The sequence below is a fragment of the Meleagris gallopavo genome, chromosome 6, assembly GCF_000146605.3.
Source record: "Meleagris gallopavo isolate NT-WF06-2002-E0010 breed Aviagen turkey brand Nicholas breeding stock chromosome 6, Turkey_5.1, whole genome shotgun sequence".
In the NCBI taxonomy this organism is placed as follows: domain Eukaryota; kingdom Metazoa; phylum Chordata; class Aves; order Galliformes; family Phasianidae; genus Meleagris; species Meleagris gallopavo.
This window is the reverse complement of record NC_015016.2, coordinates 266352-287437: the sequence shown is the minus strand read 5'-3', so window position 1 is coordinate 287437 and position 21086 is coordinate 266352. Positions and strand designations below refer to the sequence as shown.

General features: G+C 53.3%; 1 protein-coding gene across 1 annotated transcript in view; it reads left to right on the top strand.

The window, feature by feature from the left end:
• DHX30 (DExH-box helicase 30) overlaps nt 1-20024 on the top strand; it is a 30879-nt gene extending 10855 nt beyond the window's left edge. Inside the window, exons 3-19 of the mRNA XM_010712218.3 lie at nt 2867-2977; nt 4243-4598; nt 5303-5429; nt 6201-6350; nt 7091-7243; nt 8898-9719; nt 13581-13659; nt 14489-14593; nt 15401-15576; nt 15866-16072; nt 16403-16484; nt 17001-17194; nt 17275-17434; nt 18189-18346; nt 18528-18631; nt 18720-18859; nt 19696-20024. Of these exons, the coding sequence (XP_010710520.1) occupies nt 2867-2977; nt 4243-4598; nt 5303-5429; nt 6201-6350; nt 7091-7243; nt 8898-9719; nt 13581-13659; nt 14489-14593; nt 15401-15576; nt 15866-16072; nt 16403-16484; nt 17001-17194; nt 17275-17434; nt 18189-18346; nt 18528-18631; nt 18720-18859; nt 19696-19931 (3360 nt within the window). The 3' untranslated portion in view covers nt 19932-20024. The remainder of the gene's footprint in view (nt 1-2866; nt 2978-4242; nt 4599-5302; nt 5430-6200; nt 6351-7090; nt 7244-8897; nt 9720-13580; nt 13660-14488; nt 14594-15400; nt 15577-15865; nt 16073-16402; nt 16485-17000; nt 17195-17274; nt 17435-18188; nt 18347-18527; nt 18632-18719; nt 18860-19695) is intronic.
• Nucleotides 20025-21086: the final 1062 nt, after the last annotated feature.

Below are 21086 nucleotides of genomic sequence, written 5' to 3'. Positions count from 1 at the left end.
CCCACCAATGCAGGGCCACCAACCTCCCCATCTCACAGCAGCCCAGGCTGCCCAGGGCCCCATCCAACCTGGCCTTGAACACCTCCAGGGATGGACGGGGATCCACAGCCTCTCTGGGCAGCTGTTCCAGCACCTCCCCACTCTCACACCAAACAACTTCCCCCTGACATCCAACTGAAATCTGCCCTCCCTCACCTTCCAACCATTCCCCTGTCCTGCTGTTCTCTCCCCTTTCCAAGAGCTGACTCCCCTCCTGTTTAAGGCTCCCTTGAGGTCCTGCAGGCTGCACTGAGGTCACCCCGCAGCTTCTCTTCTCCAGGCTGAACAAGCCCAGCTCCCTCAGCCTGTCTCTGTAGGGGAGCTGCTGCAGCCCCCTGCTCATCTTTGTGGCTCCTCTGGACCCTCTCCAACAGCTCCCTGTCTTTCTTGCATTGGTGGCCCCAGACCTGGACGCAGTGCTGCAGATGGGGCCTCACAAGAGCCGAGCAGAGGGGGACGATCACCTCCCTGTCCCTGCTGGCCACCCCTCTGCTGATGGAGCCCAGGATCCCGTTTGCCTTCCAAGCTACAAGAGCACACTGCTGGTTCATGGTCAGCTTTTCATCTATTCAGACCCCCAGGTCCTTCTCCGCAGGGCTGCTCTCAAGGACCGCTCCTTCCAGTCCGTATGGATGCCTGCGATTCCTCCGGCCCAAGTGCAAAACTCTGCACTTTGCTGTGCTGAACCTCATCAGGTTCACTTGGGCCCACTTTTCCAGCCTCTTGAGGTCCTTCTGAATGGCATCCCTTCCTTCTACCGTGTCAACCTCTTAGCTTGGTGTCGTCAGCAAACTTGCTGAGTGTGCACTTGATTCCGTCATCGCTGTCACTGATAAAGATGTTACAGAGCACCGGTCCCAAGACAAGCCCGGGGGAGCTGCTTGTTACCGGCCTCCACCTGGACACAGAGCCATTGATGACCATCTGATGACTGTGGCCTTTCAACTAGTTTCTTATCCATCAAGTCCACATCCCTCCAATTTGGAGATAAGGATGTGGTGGGGGACCGTGTCAAAGGCCTCGCTCAAGTCCAGCTAAAGGACATCTGTCACCTTTCCCTTGTGCACCGATGCCGCCACTCCATCACATGAGCCCACCAGATGGGTCAGGTATGACCTTCCCCTGGTGAAGCCGTGCTGGCTGTCTCGGATCACACGCCCATTCCTCATGTGATCCAGCATGTCATCAGGAGGATCTGTTCCATGATTTTCCCAGGCACGGAGGTGAGACTCACCGGCCTGTAGTTCCTGTGTCCTCCTTGCTCCCTTTCTTGTCAATGGCAGTGACCCGACCCTTCCTCCAGACATCCGGGGCCTCACCTGACAGCCACAACTTTGCAAATACGATGGAGAGCGGCTCGGCGACCACCTCAGCCGGCTCCTTCAGAGCCCTGGGATGCCGCCACCCGGCCCGTAGACTTGTATGCGTTCAGTCTCATCAGGCAATCTCAGACCTGCTCTGTCCTCACAGCGGGGGGGGAATTTACCACCCTGGTCCCCACCTGGAGGTTTGGGATGCAGGGCTCAGGACGTCAGAAGTACTGGAATCCTGGCTGCCAGTGAAGACTGAGGCGAAGAACTCATTCAGTCCCTCAGCCTTTTCTTCGTCCATTTAAGCTGGTTCTCCATTTACATTTACCAAAGGAGGCACACTCACTTTGGCCTGTCTCTTCTGGCCCGTGTACCTGTAGAAAGTCTTCCTATTGTTTTTCACGTCCCTCACCAAGTTCAGTTCTGCCTGCACCTTGGCTGTCCTGATCCCACGTCTGCAAGTCCAGACATCCCTGTATTCTTCCCAGGTGACACGGCCTTGTTTGCAGAGCTTGTGTGCACCTTTCTTTGCCCTCAGCTGCCCAGCAGGTCCGTGCTGAGCCATGCTGGTTTCCTGCCTCCTCTGCCCGCTTTCTTACTCAGAGGGACGGAGAGCTCTTGTGCTCTCAGGAAGGCATCCTTGAAGAGCAGCCAGCTCTGCTCAACATCTTTGTTTTTAAAGACAGCATCCCGGGGGATCTCGGCCAACAGTCCATTGAACAGCTTAAAGTCCACTCTCCCAAAGTTCAGGTCCTGATGCCACTCTTTGCCAGGCCCACATCTCTCGAGATCACAAACTCGACCAGGGTGTTCTCACTGCAGCCAACCTTAATGCCTTTAATTAATCATCTCCTCCGCACTGGTGAGCAGCTGGTCCAGCAACACTTCACCTGTGGTCGGTCTGTCCAATGCCTGTGCCTGGAAGTTATCATCAATGGATTCCAGGAGCCTCCTGGACCTCTTGCAGCTCGCCGTGTGGACTTTCCAACAGATCTCCAGATGGTTGAAGTCCCCCATCAGGACGAGAGCTGTGAGCACAGCACCTCCCGCATCTGAAACAAGAAAGCCTTGCCAACATCTCCCCTTGCTCAGGTGGCCTGTAGATTACACCTGTCACCAGCTGGCCTTTGTGAGTCCCATCCCTCATTCTAACCCACAGGCTCTCAGGCTGTTCCTGACTGTTTCTCAGAGGGAGCTCCTCACAGTCTATCCACTCTTTGACATAGAGGGCAACTCCCCCACCCTTCCTACCTTGCCTATCCCTTCTAAAGAGCCAGTACCCCTCAGTGGTGGTGTTCCAGTTATGGGAGTCATCCCACCATGTTTCCGTGACAGCAACAAGGTCATAACTTTCATCTTTGCTGCAGCAAAAGGAGAGAATTCCTTGGACATTTCCTCTTTGAGCCTTAGAGAAATTCAGCTACAGCATCAGCAGGGCCAGGAGTAGAATGAGTTCTGGATTTGGAATGGTTTTTTAAAAGGGCAGAGTTCAGCTTCTGATGTTCTTTGCATTTCAGAAAGTCACTTTGCACATAAAGTGGCCTAAGAACGTGGAAGTAGAAGGCTATGGGACCAAGAAGATCGATGCTGAGAGACAAGCAGCAGCTGCTGCATGCCAGCTCTTCAAGGTGAGCTTTTGTTCTTCCTCCATAACTTGATGAAATGAGCCTTTGAGCATGCAGGCCTTGCCTGTTCTGCTGATACCCCTTCTGAATTTTTCTGTCTTTGCCTGTTTGCCTTCTTAGTTGGCCTGTTTGGAGTTTCCCTCTCATCTGTGGAGTAGGAGCAGTGCTTCCTACTAAGGAGCCTGGAGGAGGTGCTGCAGGTGCACCGACAGCAGGAGAACTTTTAATTTGCTTGTAGATCAAGAAAGCTACATTTAGAAGTAACTGTTTAGTTTTCAAGCTGAGCCTTCAGAACTCAAGGATTGCAGCCTCAAATCCAGCAGTTTCTTCAGCTGGTTTGTTGAATCCTGTGATTAGCGAAACTTGTTCCACTGGTTGGCTTTACCTGCAGCACAGTTGGTGCTCATTCAGTTCATGTTCACTGAACACACGCTGTTGTTTTATCCCTGCTCTTCAGCACTCAGTGAAAGCACTGCTTCTGGCTGTCTTTGAAACCGTGGAAGTTTTTGAAGGGAAACAATCCTACCTACAGTTGCAGTATGCTTTTTGTAAATTTGGGGAAATCACTGAACTGTTTTCACTTTGGAACTAGAAAGCAAACAAAACCAAAACGAACAACAAAAAGGCAAAAAGCAACTAACCCTGGAACCATAGATTAAGCATGCAAAGTTTTAACTGTGTGGTTTGCCAGCTAGAGCTGAAACCAGCAGGAAAACCTGATGATGGGAGGCCCTGTGCAGTCCTAGCTGTAGAAATAGCCCCAGTGCTGCTCTAAGTGAATGGTCATCAGTGCAGGCAACATGGCACTGTTAAGTGGGGCAGAGGGCCTCTGAATATGACTTTTGAGTTTAGCAGCAAAGTGATTCTTGCTGTCCTAGACGCTCCTACAGCACAGAATGATACAACCTTATCTAACAGGGGTCCTCTGAGAGCTAAAGGTGGGATGGATTGTAGTGGGCTGGTAAGACCTTGACGAAAAGATGCCGAATGCAGTTAAAACCTTGTAAAACACCAACAGATCCTGGCCCAGCCTTTCTAAGGAGATACAGAATTCCAGGCAGCTGTGCTTTGGGAAGGGAGGTTGGTGTACAAATTTCCTTCCTTAAGTGCTGGCTGGAGGAAAGCTTTGAGTTCCTGAAGGTGCCTTTTCTGTGCGACGTGAAGGATCTGCTCCTTCCCTTCTCTCCTTCACCAGGTGTGCGGTGCTCCCTGCAGTTACATCTCTGCCTCCTCACTGCTGCTCCATAACTGTCATGTCTCTCTGATAGGGCTGGGGTTTGCTGGGGCCCAGGAATGAGCTGTTTGACGCTGCCAAGTACCGGCTGCTGGCTGACCAGCTTGGCTGCCCTGATGAGAGGTGGTGCTCGGAGGGCAAATGGCGCTCCAAGTCCGGCCCTTCCCTCGCTGACCTGTCGACCTGCTGGCGGCGGATGGAGCCCGACGACCCCATCCAGCCCATGGAGCAGGGCAGGATGCCCAAAGCCATGAGGAGAGAAGAGCTGGAGGAAGGGGAGCTAGAGGAAGGGGAACTGGAGGAGGGAGAGCTGGAAGAAGAGGCGATCGATGTTTCCGATTACTTACCCATGGCACATCAGGATGCTCGAACTCCCGGCAGAGACGCGAGGTGAGTCTGCCCAGATAGCTGCTAATGCGGGGCAGTGAAGGAGAGAGATTTTTCTCCTTTGTAGCTGATGCACCCCGTAGTTCCTCAGAATGGAGCTGCAGCTTCCCACGTTGCTGTGTGACCTGTAGGTGGGCCCAGCACTGACTGTTGTGCCGTTTTGTATGTGAGAGTTAGTGAGGCAGCCTGATCTTGTGCCTGTTTTCACAATGGAATGCCCAAGTGCCATCTTTGGAGTCCTGGGCCTAAAGAGATTTCTGTTTCCAGAAGCAGTGCGGGTAGGAATCCTTTTCTAATCCCCTAAATGTTGGGGGCAATACTAAGTCTGCTCCTTATCATCACCATGCTTGTTTCACTTAGTGAGCACTACGTTTCAAGTAGTCAACAGGAGAAAAATCAGTAGGGTCCTGGTGGTGGTGGTGGTTGTTCTGAGGGATGCTGTTGGATACAGAAATAACCCTGCCTTGTTGGTTTTTTTTTGTTTGTTTTAATCAGTTAAAAGCTGTTTATTCAATCTGGTTTGTAATACTACTGTAATGTTTTAATGCTGCTCAGGGTGATTGTTCTGCAATTGACAGATTTTAGTAGTAAGAGCAGCCTGACTGATCAGGTGACTGAGGTTACCTGTGCTCAGTAGCAAACCTGAGGTGAGGTGGGTCTGAGGATAGAGTGGATATTTGTGTATCAAACTGTTCTCTTCCATCTAGCCGAGGAGGGAGTTCCATCGAAATGACAGATGACAACACTGCCATCCGTGCTCTGACGCAGTTCCCGCTTCCCAAAAATCTCCTGGCCCAAGTGATTCAGATTGCAACCTCTTCCTCCACAGTCAAGGTAAGGTGCTGGCTGCTCCCTGCCCTGGGACCTGCAGTGAGGAAGCTCAGAGGCTCCAGTTGGAATCTCTTTGGATGCTTCTTTGGGCAGCTGGGTATTGGGGGGAGAAGGGAGGTTAATTAGGCTGACAAAAATCAGCCTGAAGAGTGGGAGAAGTCTTGGTGGGAATTAAGGAAATGTCTTAAAAGGAGAACCAGGAATGCTGTTACTTGAGGTCCAGGCAATAGAGGAGCTGTTGTTTGTATGAAGGAGTCTGTTTTCTAAGATAAGTTGGCATTTCCTCTATTGCCTGCACCAAATACAAGTTTGTGTTACTCAGAACTGTGTAATTTCTGCACTGGTGGAATCTTTCCTCACTTCAGTTCTTGCCAGTATCCAGCAGTTCTGCTCCTTGGTGTGTGTCACCCACCTCCTTTCCAGACCCCACGTGCTTAGCTGTGCTCCATCCCATGTGCTGTCAGACACATTCCTCTCCACACAGCTGTCTCCTTTCACTTCTACCTCAACTTAAGGGCTTGAGATGGAATTCATACTCATAGAATGGTCTGGGTTGCAAAGGCCCACGATGCTCATCCAGTTCCAACCCCCTGCTGTGTGCAGGTCACCAACCAGCAGCCCAGGCTGCCCAGAGCCACATCCAGCCTGGCCTTGGATGCCTGCAGGGATGGGGCATCTGGAATTCTGTTCAGTAAACACTCTGCTTAGAAATGTTAGGGTGTATTTTAAAGTCAGCCTAAGTAGGGCTCTCACCCCTCTCTCCCACCGCTTCAGGAATACATGCAGTTCCGTACGGTTGGTACCAAGACCAAGATCTGCAAGCTGACGCTGCGCTGGCCCTGTCCAATGACTTTTGCAGCCAAGGGCCGTCGTAAGGTGGAGGCAGAAAACAAAGCAGCAGCATTGGCCTGTCAGAAGCTGAAGGTAAGCACAGCCGGCTCCCACGTCCCTCCTGTCACACAGAGATGCTCCTTGCACCTGGCTCACCATATTTGAGCCTAATGTGGTGGCATGTGAAACTTTTTTTACCTCTGATTTCGTACTCAGTAAACCTATATTTCCAAACCTTTGAATCGATCCCAATTGCTGTTGTACCCCTCTGGTATTAAACCTGTGATGACCCTTTGAAGGCTGTTTTGAGCTCTCAACAAAGTGACGTGTAGGGATTATTCTTGAAGTGATGTTCTCTTGGACACCTCAGTGGTGTCTGCTAGGACAGACTGTCTTCCTGTTCTCATAGATGAGCTCATCTGGCAACATGGCTGCATTAGGTTTCTCTGCAGACTCTAAAGCCATCAAAGGAAGTCCAGGAAAACAGCATAAGGCTTGGTACTGAGCTGTCACAACATACCAAGACTGCAGCAAGAGTGTTAATACCCCATGCCAGGAGGGTTTTGTCACATTACAGTTGTGGCTGTGGTTTCTTTGATGGGTCTTATTGAGACCTTGTGAGCACTGCGCTGAGGGAGTGAAGCCTTTTGCTTCCACGTGCCCATTTCTGCAATAGGACCACGTCCTGTTCCTTGCCATGGTACAAGCAGGACATGAGGGGTTGGGGTTTGGGGTGGGCAGTCGGCGCATCAGAACCTGCTGGACCCATCTCTGTTGTCATGACATGTGCAGCAATCTTGTCTGATGCTCTTCTTTGCTTTTGTCCTTCTCAGAGCCTGGGCTTAGTGGACAAGAACAACAACCCACTCAGCCATGCTATGTATAACATGACTTCCCTCCGGGAGCTGGGTGAGAACCAGAGGAAGCCGTGCCACATCAAAGTCCCTGAAGCAACCCTGCGTAAGATTGAGAACTATCTGAATCATGTAAGGCTCAGAACCACCTTTGGTTGATCACCTTTAACTTTAGAAGTTGTACACTGGCTGGGAACTCTGTGCCGTAGTGTTGGGGGAGTTTATGGCTCAGTGTTCTGCCACAAAACTGATCGGTCTTTGTTGAGGCTTGGGGAAAGGAGACCCTTTATGTGCAGTGGGCCTTCTCTGGATTCTTTGTTACAAGCAGATCTTGCTTCCCTAAAACTGGATCTGCTTTGCTCCTTTACAAGTGCCAGCTGCTGGTAAATTTGCAGATCTTCTTTGGCAGTGTCTCTTCTAGCATATGTAATTTAGTGCTGGGTGCAGATCCCCCAGCACCTGCCTGTGCTCACCCAGGAGATCCCTCTCCCTGCTGGGAGGCTGGCAGGAGCTGAAGCAGAGTTCCCTGGCAGCATTCATTGTCAAAGCAGGAGTTAGTGCTGAGGTTAGATGAGGATGAGTGTACCACAGGTACAAATGTCTGCAGCTAATTGAAGTCACTGGAAGTAATGCCCATGTTTGGAAGGTGGCAAGTAGTCACTGTGCACACTGCTGCACTTTGGAGCTGAACGATGGAGCTCTCTGGGGATGTTTACAGTTTTTGCAGATACCATAAATGAAGCAGCGGTGAGTATGTTAAGAAGCCAAGCCTGTGCCTAAGGCAGCAGCTGTTTCTCAATGAGCTGTTCTAAGTGGCTGAATCAAGGGTTGGAAAAGGTAGAAAAACAGCAGCATCTTGTGAGTGCTTGGTCTGCCTCCACGTATACGTGCCATGAGCTGCCACAGTGCATGCAAGGCTTGCTTTTGTGACTCTGAAGAAGCCTGAATCCAGAACTACTGATCTGCAGCCGGACCTTCAATCCTCTGAACATCTGGGTCTATGGTTTGGTTTGTGTTCCTGTCAATTCCTGACCCACTGTTGCTCCTTTTAGTTATTCCTGTGGGATGTCTGGCTTTTTTTTAAATTTAACCAGGATTGAATATTTCTGACCTAGCTAACCACTTAAATTTTGTGCAAGTTACCCGTCTGGACTTCCTGAGTGTGAAGAGAGTGGTGGTACAACTCGATGGTATCAAACGTTTGGTTTCTGGGGTGGATGCATCACTTGCATACAGTGTAGACACTGAGTTGAAGAGTATAAGGTAGAGTTCTGTGCCTGTCAGTTCACACACTGGTGTCAGTGTTTCTGTCAGGACAGATCATAGAATCACAGAATGGCCTGGGCTGAAAAGGACCTCAAAGATCATCCAGTCCCAACCCCCTGCTGTGTGCAGGTCACCAACCAGCAGCCCAGGCTGCCCAGAGCCACATCCAGCCTGGCCTTGGATGCCTGCAGGGATGGGGCATCCACAGCCTCCTTGGGCAACCTGTGCCAGTGCCTCACCACCCTCTGGGTGAAAAACTTCCTCCTCATATCCAACCTGGATTTCAGGAGACACAGTAAGGAAGTTGCAGGGAGCTGCTCAAGTTGCAGTCTGCGTTGAGGTTATTTAAAGTGAGAATTTGGAGGCTGAGTTACGCAAAGCCTAAAGAGATTTGAATGTAGCTTTTTGGTCACTGCAAAACCCATCTGACTGAGTCCATTTGGGGCACTTATTTCTTTTTTTCCTTCTGATGGCTGGTACCAAACTCCCCGTCCCTCACAACTTCCTCTGTCTCTCCCAGTATCCGGTGGACATCAGGGAGTCCAGGCCCCGGATTGCTGACGACATGATGAACCTGAGCAAGGAGTCCGGCGCCATCAGCGATGCCATCACGGGGAAGACGTACATCCCTATGCTGGAAGCGGAGGAGGTGCGCCTCAGTCAGAACCTGCTGGCCCTCTGGAAAAGGAGAGGATCCTCGTGGCAGGAGAGCCACCCGCTGCCTGTGGATCCTCACAAGGACACCATCCTCTCAGCCATCGAGCAGAACCCCGTGGTCGTGATAGCAGGAGACACGGGCTGTGGGAAAACCACCAGGATCCCTCAGCTCCTGCTGGAACATTACATCCTGGAGGGACGCGGCGCCCGCTGCAACGTCGTCATCACGCAGCCCAGGAGGATCAGCGCCATCTCGGTGGCCCAGCGTGTGGCACAGGAGTTGGGTCCCAACATGAGGAAGAACGTGGGCTACCAGGTGCGGCTGGAGAGCAAACCCCCAGCCCGGGGGGGAGCCCTGCTCTTCTGCACCGTGGGCATCCTGCTGCGTAAGCTGCAGGGAAACCCCAGTCTGGAGGGCGTCAGCCACGTCGTGGTCGATGAGGTCCACGAACGAGATGTCAACACGGATTTCCTGCTCATCCTGCTCAAAGGCATCCAGAAGCTCAACCCCGACCTGCGCCTGGTCCTGATGAGCGCCACAGGAGACAATCAGCGTTTCTCACATTACTTTGGGGATTGCCCTGTGGTCAAGGTGCCGGGTTTCATGTACCCGGTGAAGGAGTACTACCTGGAGGAGATCCTGGCCAAGCTGGGTAGGCACCGACACCGGCACTATGAGATAAAGGTGGGTATGGTATGCAGCTGCTCCCCTGGCCAAGGGACTGGCTTCTGGCATATCAGCAGGGGGAGAGTTTGGGCCTGGGACTGGTCCCTCTTTCCTGTTGTTCGTTAGCAGTGTTCGCTTAGCTTTTGTTCCAAGTCAACTTTCACCAGCTAAATTTGGCTTAGCTGTATCCCTTGTGTTTTAGTTAAGTTATGGGTAAAGGCAGCTTCATATTTGGGTTTAAGTTGCTTTTTTCCCCTCTTCGGCATGAAGTGTGTGTACGTTTGAGTAAGCTAACAGCTCAGTGTGCTTGTGTGGATGCAGCATGAAAGTCTTGGAGCAGCCGTGTTACCCGGGCACTCCTCGTCTTCCATGACTCGATTCCTTCATGGCTGCTTTTTGCAACTAGTCTGACTGCTCCACGTTGTTCTGGAGAGTGCCTCCAGATGTGTGCTGTGGGTAATCTCACTTCAGTGGCAGGACACGGAATCACAGAGTGCTTAAGATTGGAAGACTTGCAGGTTCATCTAGGCCAGCCCCCTGTTCAGAGCATGGTCAGCCCAAGCAGGCTGCTCAGGAGGAGGTTTTGAGGATCTCCAAGGGTAGATATTTTGCAGCTTCTCCAATGTTCAATCTCTCTCTGAGTAAAGATGGATTTTTCCTGTGCTTAAATAGAATTTTCTGCATTTTATTTGTGCCCGTTGCCTCTTGCCCTGTCAGTGGGCACTGCCAAGAAGAGCCTGGCTCCCTCATCTTCATTAGAAAATATTGGATGTTCCCATTGAATAATTATACAGGTTATGTTGCCTCTACTGCAGGCTCTCTGTCTTTCTCCACAGCAGACGTGTTCCAGACCCTTCATCCTCCTCATGGCCCTTCCCTGGACTCGCTCTGGTGGCTCTGCTTCATGGGGGAGCCCAGACCTGGGGCAGAGTGCGTTCACCAGAGCTGAGCAGAGGAGCAGGATCACCTCTGTCAGCCTGCTGGCGGTGTTTGGTGCAGCCTGGGGAGCTGGAACTCCTTCTGGCTTGTGTTCAGTTTGGTGTCCATCAGGATTCTAAGCAACTTTCCAGCTGGCCAGCCCTCAGCCTGTCCTGGCACATGGGGAGTTTGCTCCTGAGGCTGGAGACTTTGCCTTTCTTCTTTCCGAACCACACAAGGTTTCTTGTCAGCCTGTGGAAGTTCCTCTCTGTGTCTGAGCAACCATCTGGTGCATCAGCCACATCTCCTAGCTTTGTATCATCAGCAGGTTTGCTGAGGGTGTCCCGTTGCATTCAGGGCCGCCTTCCTCTTTCTGTTGTGGCTGGGATTTTTACCCTGCTCCTTGTAGGCTGGCCTGACACACTTGTTCCAAATTACTGAGACATAAAAGCTGCTGTTCTGTACCTGGTGGACTTGAAGGCCTGGGGTACACGTGGCATAGTTCTGTCCCCTGAAATTTCCTTGAAGTGTTGCTACTTATGAGGTGCTATTCAGTAGAGGTTCCCGAGTGTCACCTATCTTTCAAGTCTGGAGAACAGGAAAGAGACTGCATATTCACAACACAGCAGAGGAAGCTGGCAGTGGCTGTGACTGGAGCAAGTGCCAGATGGAGCCAGACCAGGCTCCTGAGGTTCCTGGTCCTGGGGAGGCCATCCAGCTACAGGCACTTGCTCTCTCCAGAAGCTGTTTTGGGAATCTGTGCACCTTTCTGCTAGATCACTACTTATTCCTCCACACGGGTCCTCCTGGGATCACAGAGTATCCAGAATTGGAAGAACCCACACTGATTGTTCAGTCCAAATCTGTCTCCACACAGGGCAAACTAAGAGTTGAACTGTAGATGTGAGAGTTGTCCAAATGCTTCTTGAGCACCCAGCAAACTTGGGGCTGTGACCACTTCCCTGGGCAGCCTGTCTCAGTGCCTGACCATCTCTTGAGTGAAGAATTCTCTAATATCCATCCTGATCCTTGCCTGACCCAGCTGGGAGCCAGCCGCTTGCTTTCTGCCACCAATGATCAGCACCTCCTCTGCTCCCCATCATGAGGAAGCTGCAGACAGCAGTGAGGTCATCCCTTAATCTCTAAGTGGAGCAAACCAAGTATCTTCAGCTGCTCCTCATAAATTGTGCCCTCTAACCCTTTCACTCTTTGTTGCCTTGCTTTGCACACATTCTGATATTTTTATATCCTTTATATTGTGGATCCCAAAGTACTGCACACAGTATTTGAGGTGAGGCCACAGGAGTGCTGAGTACAGTGTGACCACTCTCACTTCTTTCATCCAGTGAGCTAAACAGTGCTTGATGCACCCCAGGACACCCCTGCCCCTTTGGGCTGCTCAGGCATGTTGTTGACTCCTATTGAGCTTACCATTAAGCAGAACCCCTCGATCCCTTCTGTGGGGCTGCACTCCAGCCACTTGTCCCCAGCTTCTGCGTACGTCCAGGATTACACCATCCCTGCTGCAGGATTTGTTGTTTGCTCTTAGTTAATTGCACGTGGTTGGTGATTGCCCAGCACTCTATCAAGACTGCTCTGCAAGGCCTCTTTAACCTTAAGGGAATCAGTGGCTCTTCCCAGTTCAGTATCATCCAGAAATGTATTGAGTGCACTCGGCTCTTGTGTCCAGGTCGTTGATTGAAGTATTGAAGAGAACTGGCCCTAAAATGAAGCCCTGCAGAACCTGGCTGCTGGCCACAGGCCTGATGTTGCTGTGTGCCCTGGAGCCCTTTGAGCCTGGCCCATCAGCCAGTCCTCACCATCGTGCTCTGTGTGTGTCTGGCTGTATGCTGGGCACTTTGTCTAGAAGGATACTGTGAGATTATCAAAGGCTTTGCCAGAATCCCTGTAGCCCATATCTAGTGGGTGGAAAGAAGGGAGTGGAACCTTGTCATAAAAGATATAAAGCTAGTAAGGCATGACTGGTCTGTTGTGAACCCATGTTGGTTCTGACTGATGGCATCTTGCACGTGTTTTTTCAGTAACTCCTAGAGCAGTCTTCAGAAGTTGACCAGGTACTGATTACCACCGTCATCTTTCTTGCCCTTCTTGAAGATGAGAATAATGTGAGCAGGCTTCCACTTGACCAGAAGTGACCAAATTGCTAAGACTGCCAGCAGATAACAGAGAGGTCTGTCAGGACCCTGGGATGAATCCCATTGGAGTCCATGGACTAATTGCATTCAGTTGCAGCAGTAAATCAAGTCAGCTGGGAGCTTATCACTCACAGGTTGTGGTGCTGCAACCCAGGGTTGGTGTTAAGGTGGAGGTGAAGAAGCCATTAAATGTCTGCTTTATCTGATCTCTGTTTGGAGATGGCCAACTTTATCAAGTAAAAACCAACCAAACAGAAAAACGCACCACGTTTCTTTAATTATCCATCACAACCTGCCAGCTTCAGTTCTGAGCTTTGGCCATGTGAATTTCTCCCTGTGAAGGCAGAGGGCATCTCTGCAGTCCTTCTGTATGGCCTGACCTTGCTTCCAAGCCCATACACTTGGCTTTTTGCCTGAGTTCTAGGAGGAGTTCCCTCTTCAGCCAGGCTGCCTGCTTGCTTGGCTTCCAATATGCTGGAATTGCCCGTTCCTACACTCTTAAGAGGTGGCTCTTCAGATGTCACCACCAGTGGTAGACCCCCATTCCTGTTATTAACCAGTTCCTTGAGCAGCCTGCTCTCCTGCAATCCATGGTAGTAGCCCTGCTGCCTGTCTTCTCCATATCACCAGAGATTTTCAGCTCAACCATTGCATGGTCACCGTGGTTGAGGCAGCCACCACTCATCACTTCACCCATGAAACCTTCTCTATTTACAAACAGCAGAGCTGGGACGGCACTCTTCCTGTCAGCTCCCTTAGTGCCTGTATCAAAACGTTACCTTGCTGTGCTTACTGTTTTATCCAGCAATCAGATGATGAATGTGTCCTTGATCTTGATCTGATCACCGACCTTGTACTCCAGATTGACGCCCACGGAGAACCAGGTAGGTTCTGCTTTGCCCCCTTCCCTTTTACTTTTCCTGGGGAAAAAAAAGAAGTGGTATCCGCAGAGCCCAGACCCTGGCAGAGAAAATACTGTGCTGGGTTCTGCGAGGCCACCCTGAATTCCTGCTGCAGTGCGTGGTGTCAGGCAGTGTGATGTGACCTCACTCTGAGTCTCTGACTGAGCCAACATCTGAGTCCTCCGTGCCTCAACCAGAGGAAGAGAACAGAGCTCAGAGTGAGAAATAACACAGAGTTATTTCTGGAGTCCAGAAGGATATCTGGAAGCTGGGTTGGATGCTGCTCCTGCACTGGTGCCTCAGTCATTGTGTCCCGAGATACAGTTGCTGGGCTGAAGTGCTGGAGTCATTTGTGCACCAACCTGTGCTGCACTGTTTGGTTGCATTCCTGTACTGCAGAACCATCCCACCAAGAGCCATTCCCTAGGAGGTGATGGTGTTGTGAAGAAGGCGATATTCTCAGATTACTTTTAAGGGCTTTCAGTGTTTTAAAGCTGATAGAAGGTATTCACTTCCAGAACGCAGCTAGCCTTGTTCCTTGTTGGTTTTAAACTCTGACCTAATGAGTTCACAGGCGCTGGGATGGACTGCCCTTAATGGCTGTGTCTGTCATTTGTTCAGAAGTATGATGGCAGTTTCTTTAGTGATCAGCTGGCAGTGGGCATCACAGCCCTGGGCCCTGCTTTGCAGGTTTCTTAGACTGAGGGGAAATAATGGGCATGTTCTGTCTGTGCAGCAGAGGCAGTTTCTGTGTCCCCAGCTGGGGAGGGATGCTTGGATTCCCACATCACGTGTTCTTGCTCTGTTACAGGTGGGATCCTCTGCTTCCTGCCCGGGTGGCAGGAAATCAAAGGGGTGCAGCAGCGCCTGCTGGAGATGCTGGGCTCTCAGAACAGCCGGTACCTCGTCCTGCCAGGTGAGATGGGCCTGGCTTCTCCCCAGCAGCCAGGAGGAGGGGCCAGCTGACTGCATGAACCCCTTCAGCAGTGGCACATAGATACAGAGCGAGTCTGTGTGCTCTGATGTACGTAGAGGTGCATGTAAAGCACAGATAACTCCTAGCAGAGGCTGGCCAAACCTGTGTGTGATCAGATTAGCTGGCCTCCTGTCTGCCTCCAGCAGTGCAGAGTTAGGTGAGGAGGAGACCGATGCATTCTGTGTCACTGGAGCTGCATGCTGAGCCTTGATAAAAGAGCTCTTCAGGACTGTTCTGTGGGATGTCTGTTGCTAACCTTCTACTTATGAATGTAATGTTCTGTATCCCAGGAGGGAGACCTAAAACAAGTCAGTATTTCCCTGCAAAGCTTGAAAGATTTTTGTTCTGTTTTGGATTTCTTGCTTTAACAGTCTTCTGTATTCAGTGTCAGGTCAGAGGGGTGCATCTCTGAACAGCTCAGTTGCTGATTAATGCAGGTGTTCTGACAGAGCTGCACATTCCTGTGCTTCTCTGCTGCTTTGTGCAGTTGCTGGAAATCTGTCACTGATACGTGGTATGGAAAATAGGATATAAAAATGTTACAGGCTCTTGTCAGCATGCATTTCTGATCAAGTTAAACCTGGCAACAGTGGGGCTAGCTGTCTCCTGCCTCACAGACCTTTTGAAAAGGGGAAGCTGAAGAACCGGACTGGGGAAGGGGATGGGATGGGAATCCGACGGTGCCAGTCACCTCATCCTTGTGCAGCAAAGCAGCTCAGCAGGGCTGACTCTGTTTTTCTCTGCCAGTGCACTCCAACATCCCCATGATGGACCAACAGAACATCTTCCAACGGCCTCCACCTGGTGTCAGGAAGATTGTCCTGGCCACCAACATCGCTGAGACCTCCATCACCATCAACGACATCGTCCACGTGGTGGACAGTGGCACGCACAAGGAGGAGCGCTACGATCTGAAGACCAAGGTACCGGTCCAGGGCCGTGTGGGGAGCACTGAGCTTTGGAGACCGGGCGGGTGTGCAGCAGATGGCATCCTGATGCCATCCATGTGCTGAGTGCCTCGGGCCTCTGCACTGCTGCTCACTGGAGACCGGCAGTGCGAGGATGCGGGGGGATGATACGGCTTCTCCTGCCCTTCAGCAGGATGGTCCATCGGTTGTGAGGAGTGTCCAAGGCCTGCAGACCAGAGGAAGGCTCTGTGTATACCGGGCAGACAGCTGCAGGAGCATTCACACCTAATCTTTCTTCTTCCAGGTGTCTTGCCTGGAAACAGTCTGGGTGTCCAAATCGAACGTCGTGCAGCGGCGAGGGCGCGCTGGCCGCTGCCAGTCGGGGTTTGCCTATCACCTCTTCCCTCGCAGCCGCCTGGACAAGATGCCAACCTACCAGGTTCCAGAGATCCTGCGCACCCCGCTGGAGAACCTGGTGGTTCAGGCCAAGATCCACATGCCAGAGAAAACAGTAAGCACCCAACTGAACCAGGATGCAGTGGGCCAGGGGCCCGCTCCAGAGATCAGCTCTTACCTCGGTCCACGATGCTGATGGCTCTAGTTCTTGCTTCCCCAAATGCTCTGCTATCTAGAGCAGTTAAGACCAGAAAATACAGAGATTGTTTTGATTACAGAGTATGTCTAGAGCTAGACTCTGTGCGTGAGTGGAGAGGACTGTGCTTATGTTCCTGTAGGGGAAACAAGGAGGGGAACTCATGGCCCTGGGGCAGAATAGTGGGCTCACGGAGGCTTTCCCATGCGCTGGGAAACATACCTTTTGTTTTCCCTCTGTGTATTGCAGGCAGTTGAATTTCTCTCCAAGGCTCTGGACAGCCCTGACATCAAAGCTGTGGATGAAGCAGTGATTTTGCTGCAGGAAATCGGTGAGCAAATGCAGTGTCCTGGTGTGGGCGTGATGGGAACGTGTTTGCTGTCTGAATGTGGGAAGTGAGAGTTGGCACAGGATCCTGTGGGACAGACTGGGCAGGATTTTCCCCAGATAGGGATGAGAGCTGCACACATTGTAGTGCTGGTTCATTTCCTGCACTGCTTTGCTCAAGGAGAGGGGAGATCTTTACTCAGAAGTTGGTGAGGCGCCAGCACTGCCCCGAGCTGTGCTGCCCACCCTTGGAGGTGGTTGAGGCTGTGGCTGGGCCCTGGGCAGCCAGAGCTGGGGAGCAGCCAGCTTATGGCAGGGGTTGGGCCTGGGAGGCTTTTGGGGCCCTTTCCAACCTCAACCATTCTGAGATTCCACGACCCCTGTGCTGTGTGCTGTATCTGGGGTTACACCCAATAATCCAAGCGCGGTAAGATCCTCCTGGCAGATCCCCAAAGCAGCTGGCTGCCACTTGTCTCCTGCTTGGAGCTGCTGCTTACGCCCTCGCGTGCGACTCTTGCAGGGGTGCTGGACCAGCGAGAAGCCCTCACCACCCTGGGCAAACGCCTTGCCCAGATCTCCACAGACCCTCGGCTGGCGAAGGCCATTGTCCTGGCATCCATCTACCGCTGCCTCCACCCTCTGCTCGTCATCGTTTCCTGCCTCACCCGGGACCCCTTCAGCAGCAGCCTGCAGAACCGTGCGGAGGTGGACAAGGTGAGGAGACCTCCTGGAGGAGGGTGGAAGCGGGCGGGAGAGGGGCTGTCGCCTGGCTGACGTTGTTGTCCCTCTGGCAGGCCAAGGCTGTTCTGAGCAGGGAGAGCGGGAGCGATCACCTCGCCTTCGTCAGGGCTGTGGCAGGCTGGGAGGAGGTGCTGAGACGCAGAGACAGTCGTGCCAGGGATAACTACCTGCAGGACTACTACCTGTACGGCCCCAGCCTTCGCTTCATCAACGGTGAGTCCCACAGGCTGCCTCCTCCTCCCGTCCCCTGAAGAGGCTGAAGCACTGCTCCTGTTTAATACCTCAGTGCTGTGCTGGGCCCTGCATGTCAGAAAGACATGGGGGCCCAGGAGTGTGTCCAGAGAGGGGCAGCAGAGCTGTGGGGGTCTGGAGCCACGGTGCTATGGGGAGTGGCTGAGGGATTGGATGGGTCGGTCTGGAGCAGAGGAGGCTTTAGGGGAGACCTCACTGCTCCCTACAGCTCCTGAAAGGTTGGAGTGAGGTGGGTTTGGCCTCTGCTCCTAGAAGCAATAGCATGAGAGGTGACGGCCTCAAGTTGCAACAGGGGGAGGTTCAGGTTGGATATTAGGAACAACTCCTACTCCCTAAGAGTGGTTGGACACTGGCACGGCTGCCCGGGGGTTGGGGGGGGGACCAGAACTGTGGAAATGTGGCACTCAGGGCTGTGGTCCGTGGGCAGGGTGGGGGTGGGCTTGTGGGCTTGGGGGTCTCAGAAGGTTTTTCCAACCTGAATGGTTCTATGAAAAGCAGAATGCAGAAATGGGATAGGCCTACAGATGAGTCCTGGCTTTGGAATTCAGGAGTGCAGAGGCAGCCTTGGCTGCAGAAGGCCACAGGCAGGAAAGTCTGTTCTGGAGCCAAGGCAGAGCCTCCAAGTTGAGCTGGAGCTGGGGCTGCCCTGCTGGGGTCGTTTCATTGCTGGTGGGAGAACAGAGGGTGATTCAGCAATGCCATCTGTTCCCCACAGGCCTTGTCAAGCAGTTCTCAGAGAACCTCTATGAAGCCTTCCTGGTGTCCTCCCCATCTGACTGCACCATGCCTTCATCTGTATGTAACCAGTATAGTGAAGAGGAGGAACTGGTCAAGGGAGTCCTCATGGCCGGACTCTACCCCAACCTCATCCAGGTACAGGCTCCCCGCCCTGCAGTCACTGTGCTGGGCCTGCTGGATCCTCCTTGTGAGGAGCAGGCTGCACTGCTCAGTTCTTGTAGGTTGGCTGGGAGCCATCCAGGTGGGATCTTTCTCCGGGACACAGCTGTGGGGAGGCTGCTTGTGGGCGGTGCCTGAGGTGTTCTTCTCCTTCCAGGTGAGACAAGGCAAGGTGACCCGCCAAGGGAAGTTCAAGCCCAACAGCTACGCGTACCGGACGAAGGCCGGCACTGTTCTGCTTCACAAGTCCACCATCAACAGGTGAGCGACCCACATGTGTGAAGGTGGCAGCCCAAAGCCTCGGGGCTCTGCTGCGTCAGGCAGAAGCTGACAGGGTTCCCCCGTGCAGGGAGGCCTCCAAGCTGTACAGTCGCTGGCTGACGTATTTCATGGCGGTGAAGTCCAACGGAGGGGTGTTTGTGCGGGACTCCTCCCAGGTCCACCCGCTGGCTGTGCTGCTCATGACCGACACGGACATCCACGTCCGAGGTGAGTGTGCAGGGCCCAGGGGCAGCCTGGGGGTGAGCCCTGGGGGAGTGATTTGCCGGGCTGGGCTTCAGTGGGGAGGAGCAGGTTGTCCTCTGCTCGGCTCTTGTGAGGCCCATCTGCAGTGCTGCGTCCAGGCCTGGGGCCCCCAGTACAAGAAAGGCACAGAGCTCTTGGAGCGGTCCAGAGGAGGGCACTGAGATGGTCAGAAGGCTGGAGGGAAAGGTTGAGGGAACACGGCTTGTTTGGCTTGGAGAAGAGAAGGCTGCAGGGAGACCTGATTGTGGCCTTCCAGTACTTGAAAGGAGCAGATAAACAGGAGGGGGAACGGCTGTTTGTGAGGGTGGGTGGTGATAGGACAAGGGGAATGGTTTGAAACTGAGCCAGGGGAGGTTTAGGTTGGATATGAGGAGGAAGTTTTTCAGCCAGAGGGTGGTGAGGCACTGGCACAGGTTGCCCAAGGAGGCTGTGGATGCCCCATCCCTGCAGGCATCCAAGGCCAGGCTGGATGTGGCTCTGGGCAGCCTGGGCTGCTGGTTGGCGACCTGCACACAGCAGGGGGTTGGAGCTGGATGAGCATCGTGGGCCTTTTCAGCCCAGGCCATTCCGTGATCCTATGATTCCTGCTGTGTGTGCTGCTTTAGCCCCTGCACTTTGGCTGCTGCTGCTGTTGGGCTCCAGCCCAGTGGTGCAGACAGGCTGGAGCTGCGCCCTGTGCTCACGGGGTTGGTTTGGCCCAGTAGAGCCCAGAGAGCACTGCAGTGCCTGTGCTGCCCCTGGCAGTGGGGAGCAGCAGCTCCACGCCGTTCTCACTCCTCACCCGCTCTCTTCTCCCCAAGACGATGGCTGGCGAGCGACCGTCTCCCTGACGGACAGCGACCTCCTGGTGCTGGAGGGCGACTCCTACACCATCCGCCTGCTGCGCGACTTCCGCGTCTCGCTCTCCAAGATGGTGGAGACGTGTCTGTGCTACGAGATGGCGGCCATCCCCGGCGACCTGCACCACCAGCACAGCCAGCTGCTCGACATCCTGGTGGATCTGCTCAAAGGCCCTCCTGGCAGCTTCGGCGCCTGAGGCGGAGCCGGAGGATTTTGTGGGGACTTGTAATTTGTATAAAGATGTTCACAAATGTTTATTTAAATAAAAGTTCTATTTATCCCTTGTGAAGTCATCTCTCTCCATCCTAGAAGATTAATGTTGTCTGATCTCCTGCTGTCGGCTCCGTGCATGGTCACCAGGAGGAACAACCAGCGCAGCACCGCCCGCCGTGGACTGGAAGCGCCGATGGAACCCGTTGGGCGCCGCTCACCCTGAACTGGACCACAAGGATGCGGCTGTGCCGTCCTCTGCCCATCCCCACAGGGCCGGGAGGGAGCAGCGCTGGGGCAGAGCTGAGCTTCTCCAGCTCCGGAGGGCGGATCTCAGCCGTCGGTCGCAGCAGCGGCAGCACAGCTCCACGGCTCCGGTGCAGGCAGCAGCCCCAGCCCGGCACGGGGGCGAAAGGCCCGGAGGCGCCGCTCGGCTCGGGACCGGTGACGCCGTGGGATCCGTGGTGCCTTGGCACCCTGTGAGATGTGACTCGTTGTTCCCGATCTGCCTGTACTTTTTGTCTCTTGCGTTGTTCTTATGATTTTGTATGATTTCTCGTCCTCGCCACGCCGAGGAGGCCGGATCCCTGTCCTTGTGCACCACAGGACACCACTGTTGCTGTCAGTGTGCCTGCGAGCGCGGCTCCTGCAGGCGGCCAGGAGCACAGGCACAGAGCTTTTGTTTTCTACGAGCGGGGACCACGTTTGTGCAGGAGGAGGACTGGGACGGGCACAGCAGTGAAGGAGCCCTGGAGTTCAATCCCGGCTTTGCCACGCATTCCCTGTCAGTGTCACCTACCTCACAGGGCTGTTGTGAGGCTTCGTTCCGTTCGTCCCTTGTGGGCCGCTGGGCTGCGGGCAGTGCTGGGGGCGATGCTGAGGGCCCACGTTTTGTTTTTATTCACCATTTCTTACGCAATTTGTACCTGAAGTCAGCGCCGGGGCCCCTTTTTGTTCTGCACTGCGGTTTCATTTCCTCCTCGCGGCCTTTTAGGAGCGGAGCTGCAGCCCCGGCCGTGCGAACTGATGGGCGGCGATGGGCGCAGCGTGCGGAACTCATTCATTTCACTTGCTTGAGGTTGTCACTCTGATTTGAGCAGTGTTTGTTTCTTTCAGCCTGTATAAGGGGCAGTATGGGTTT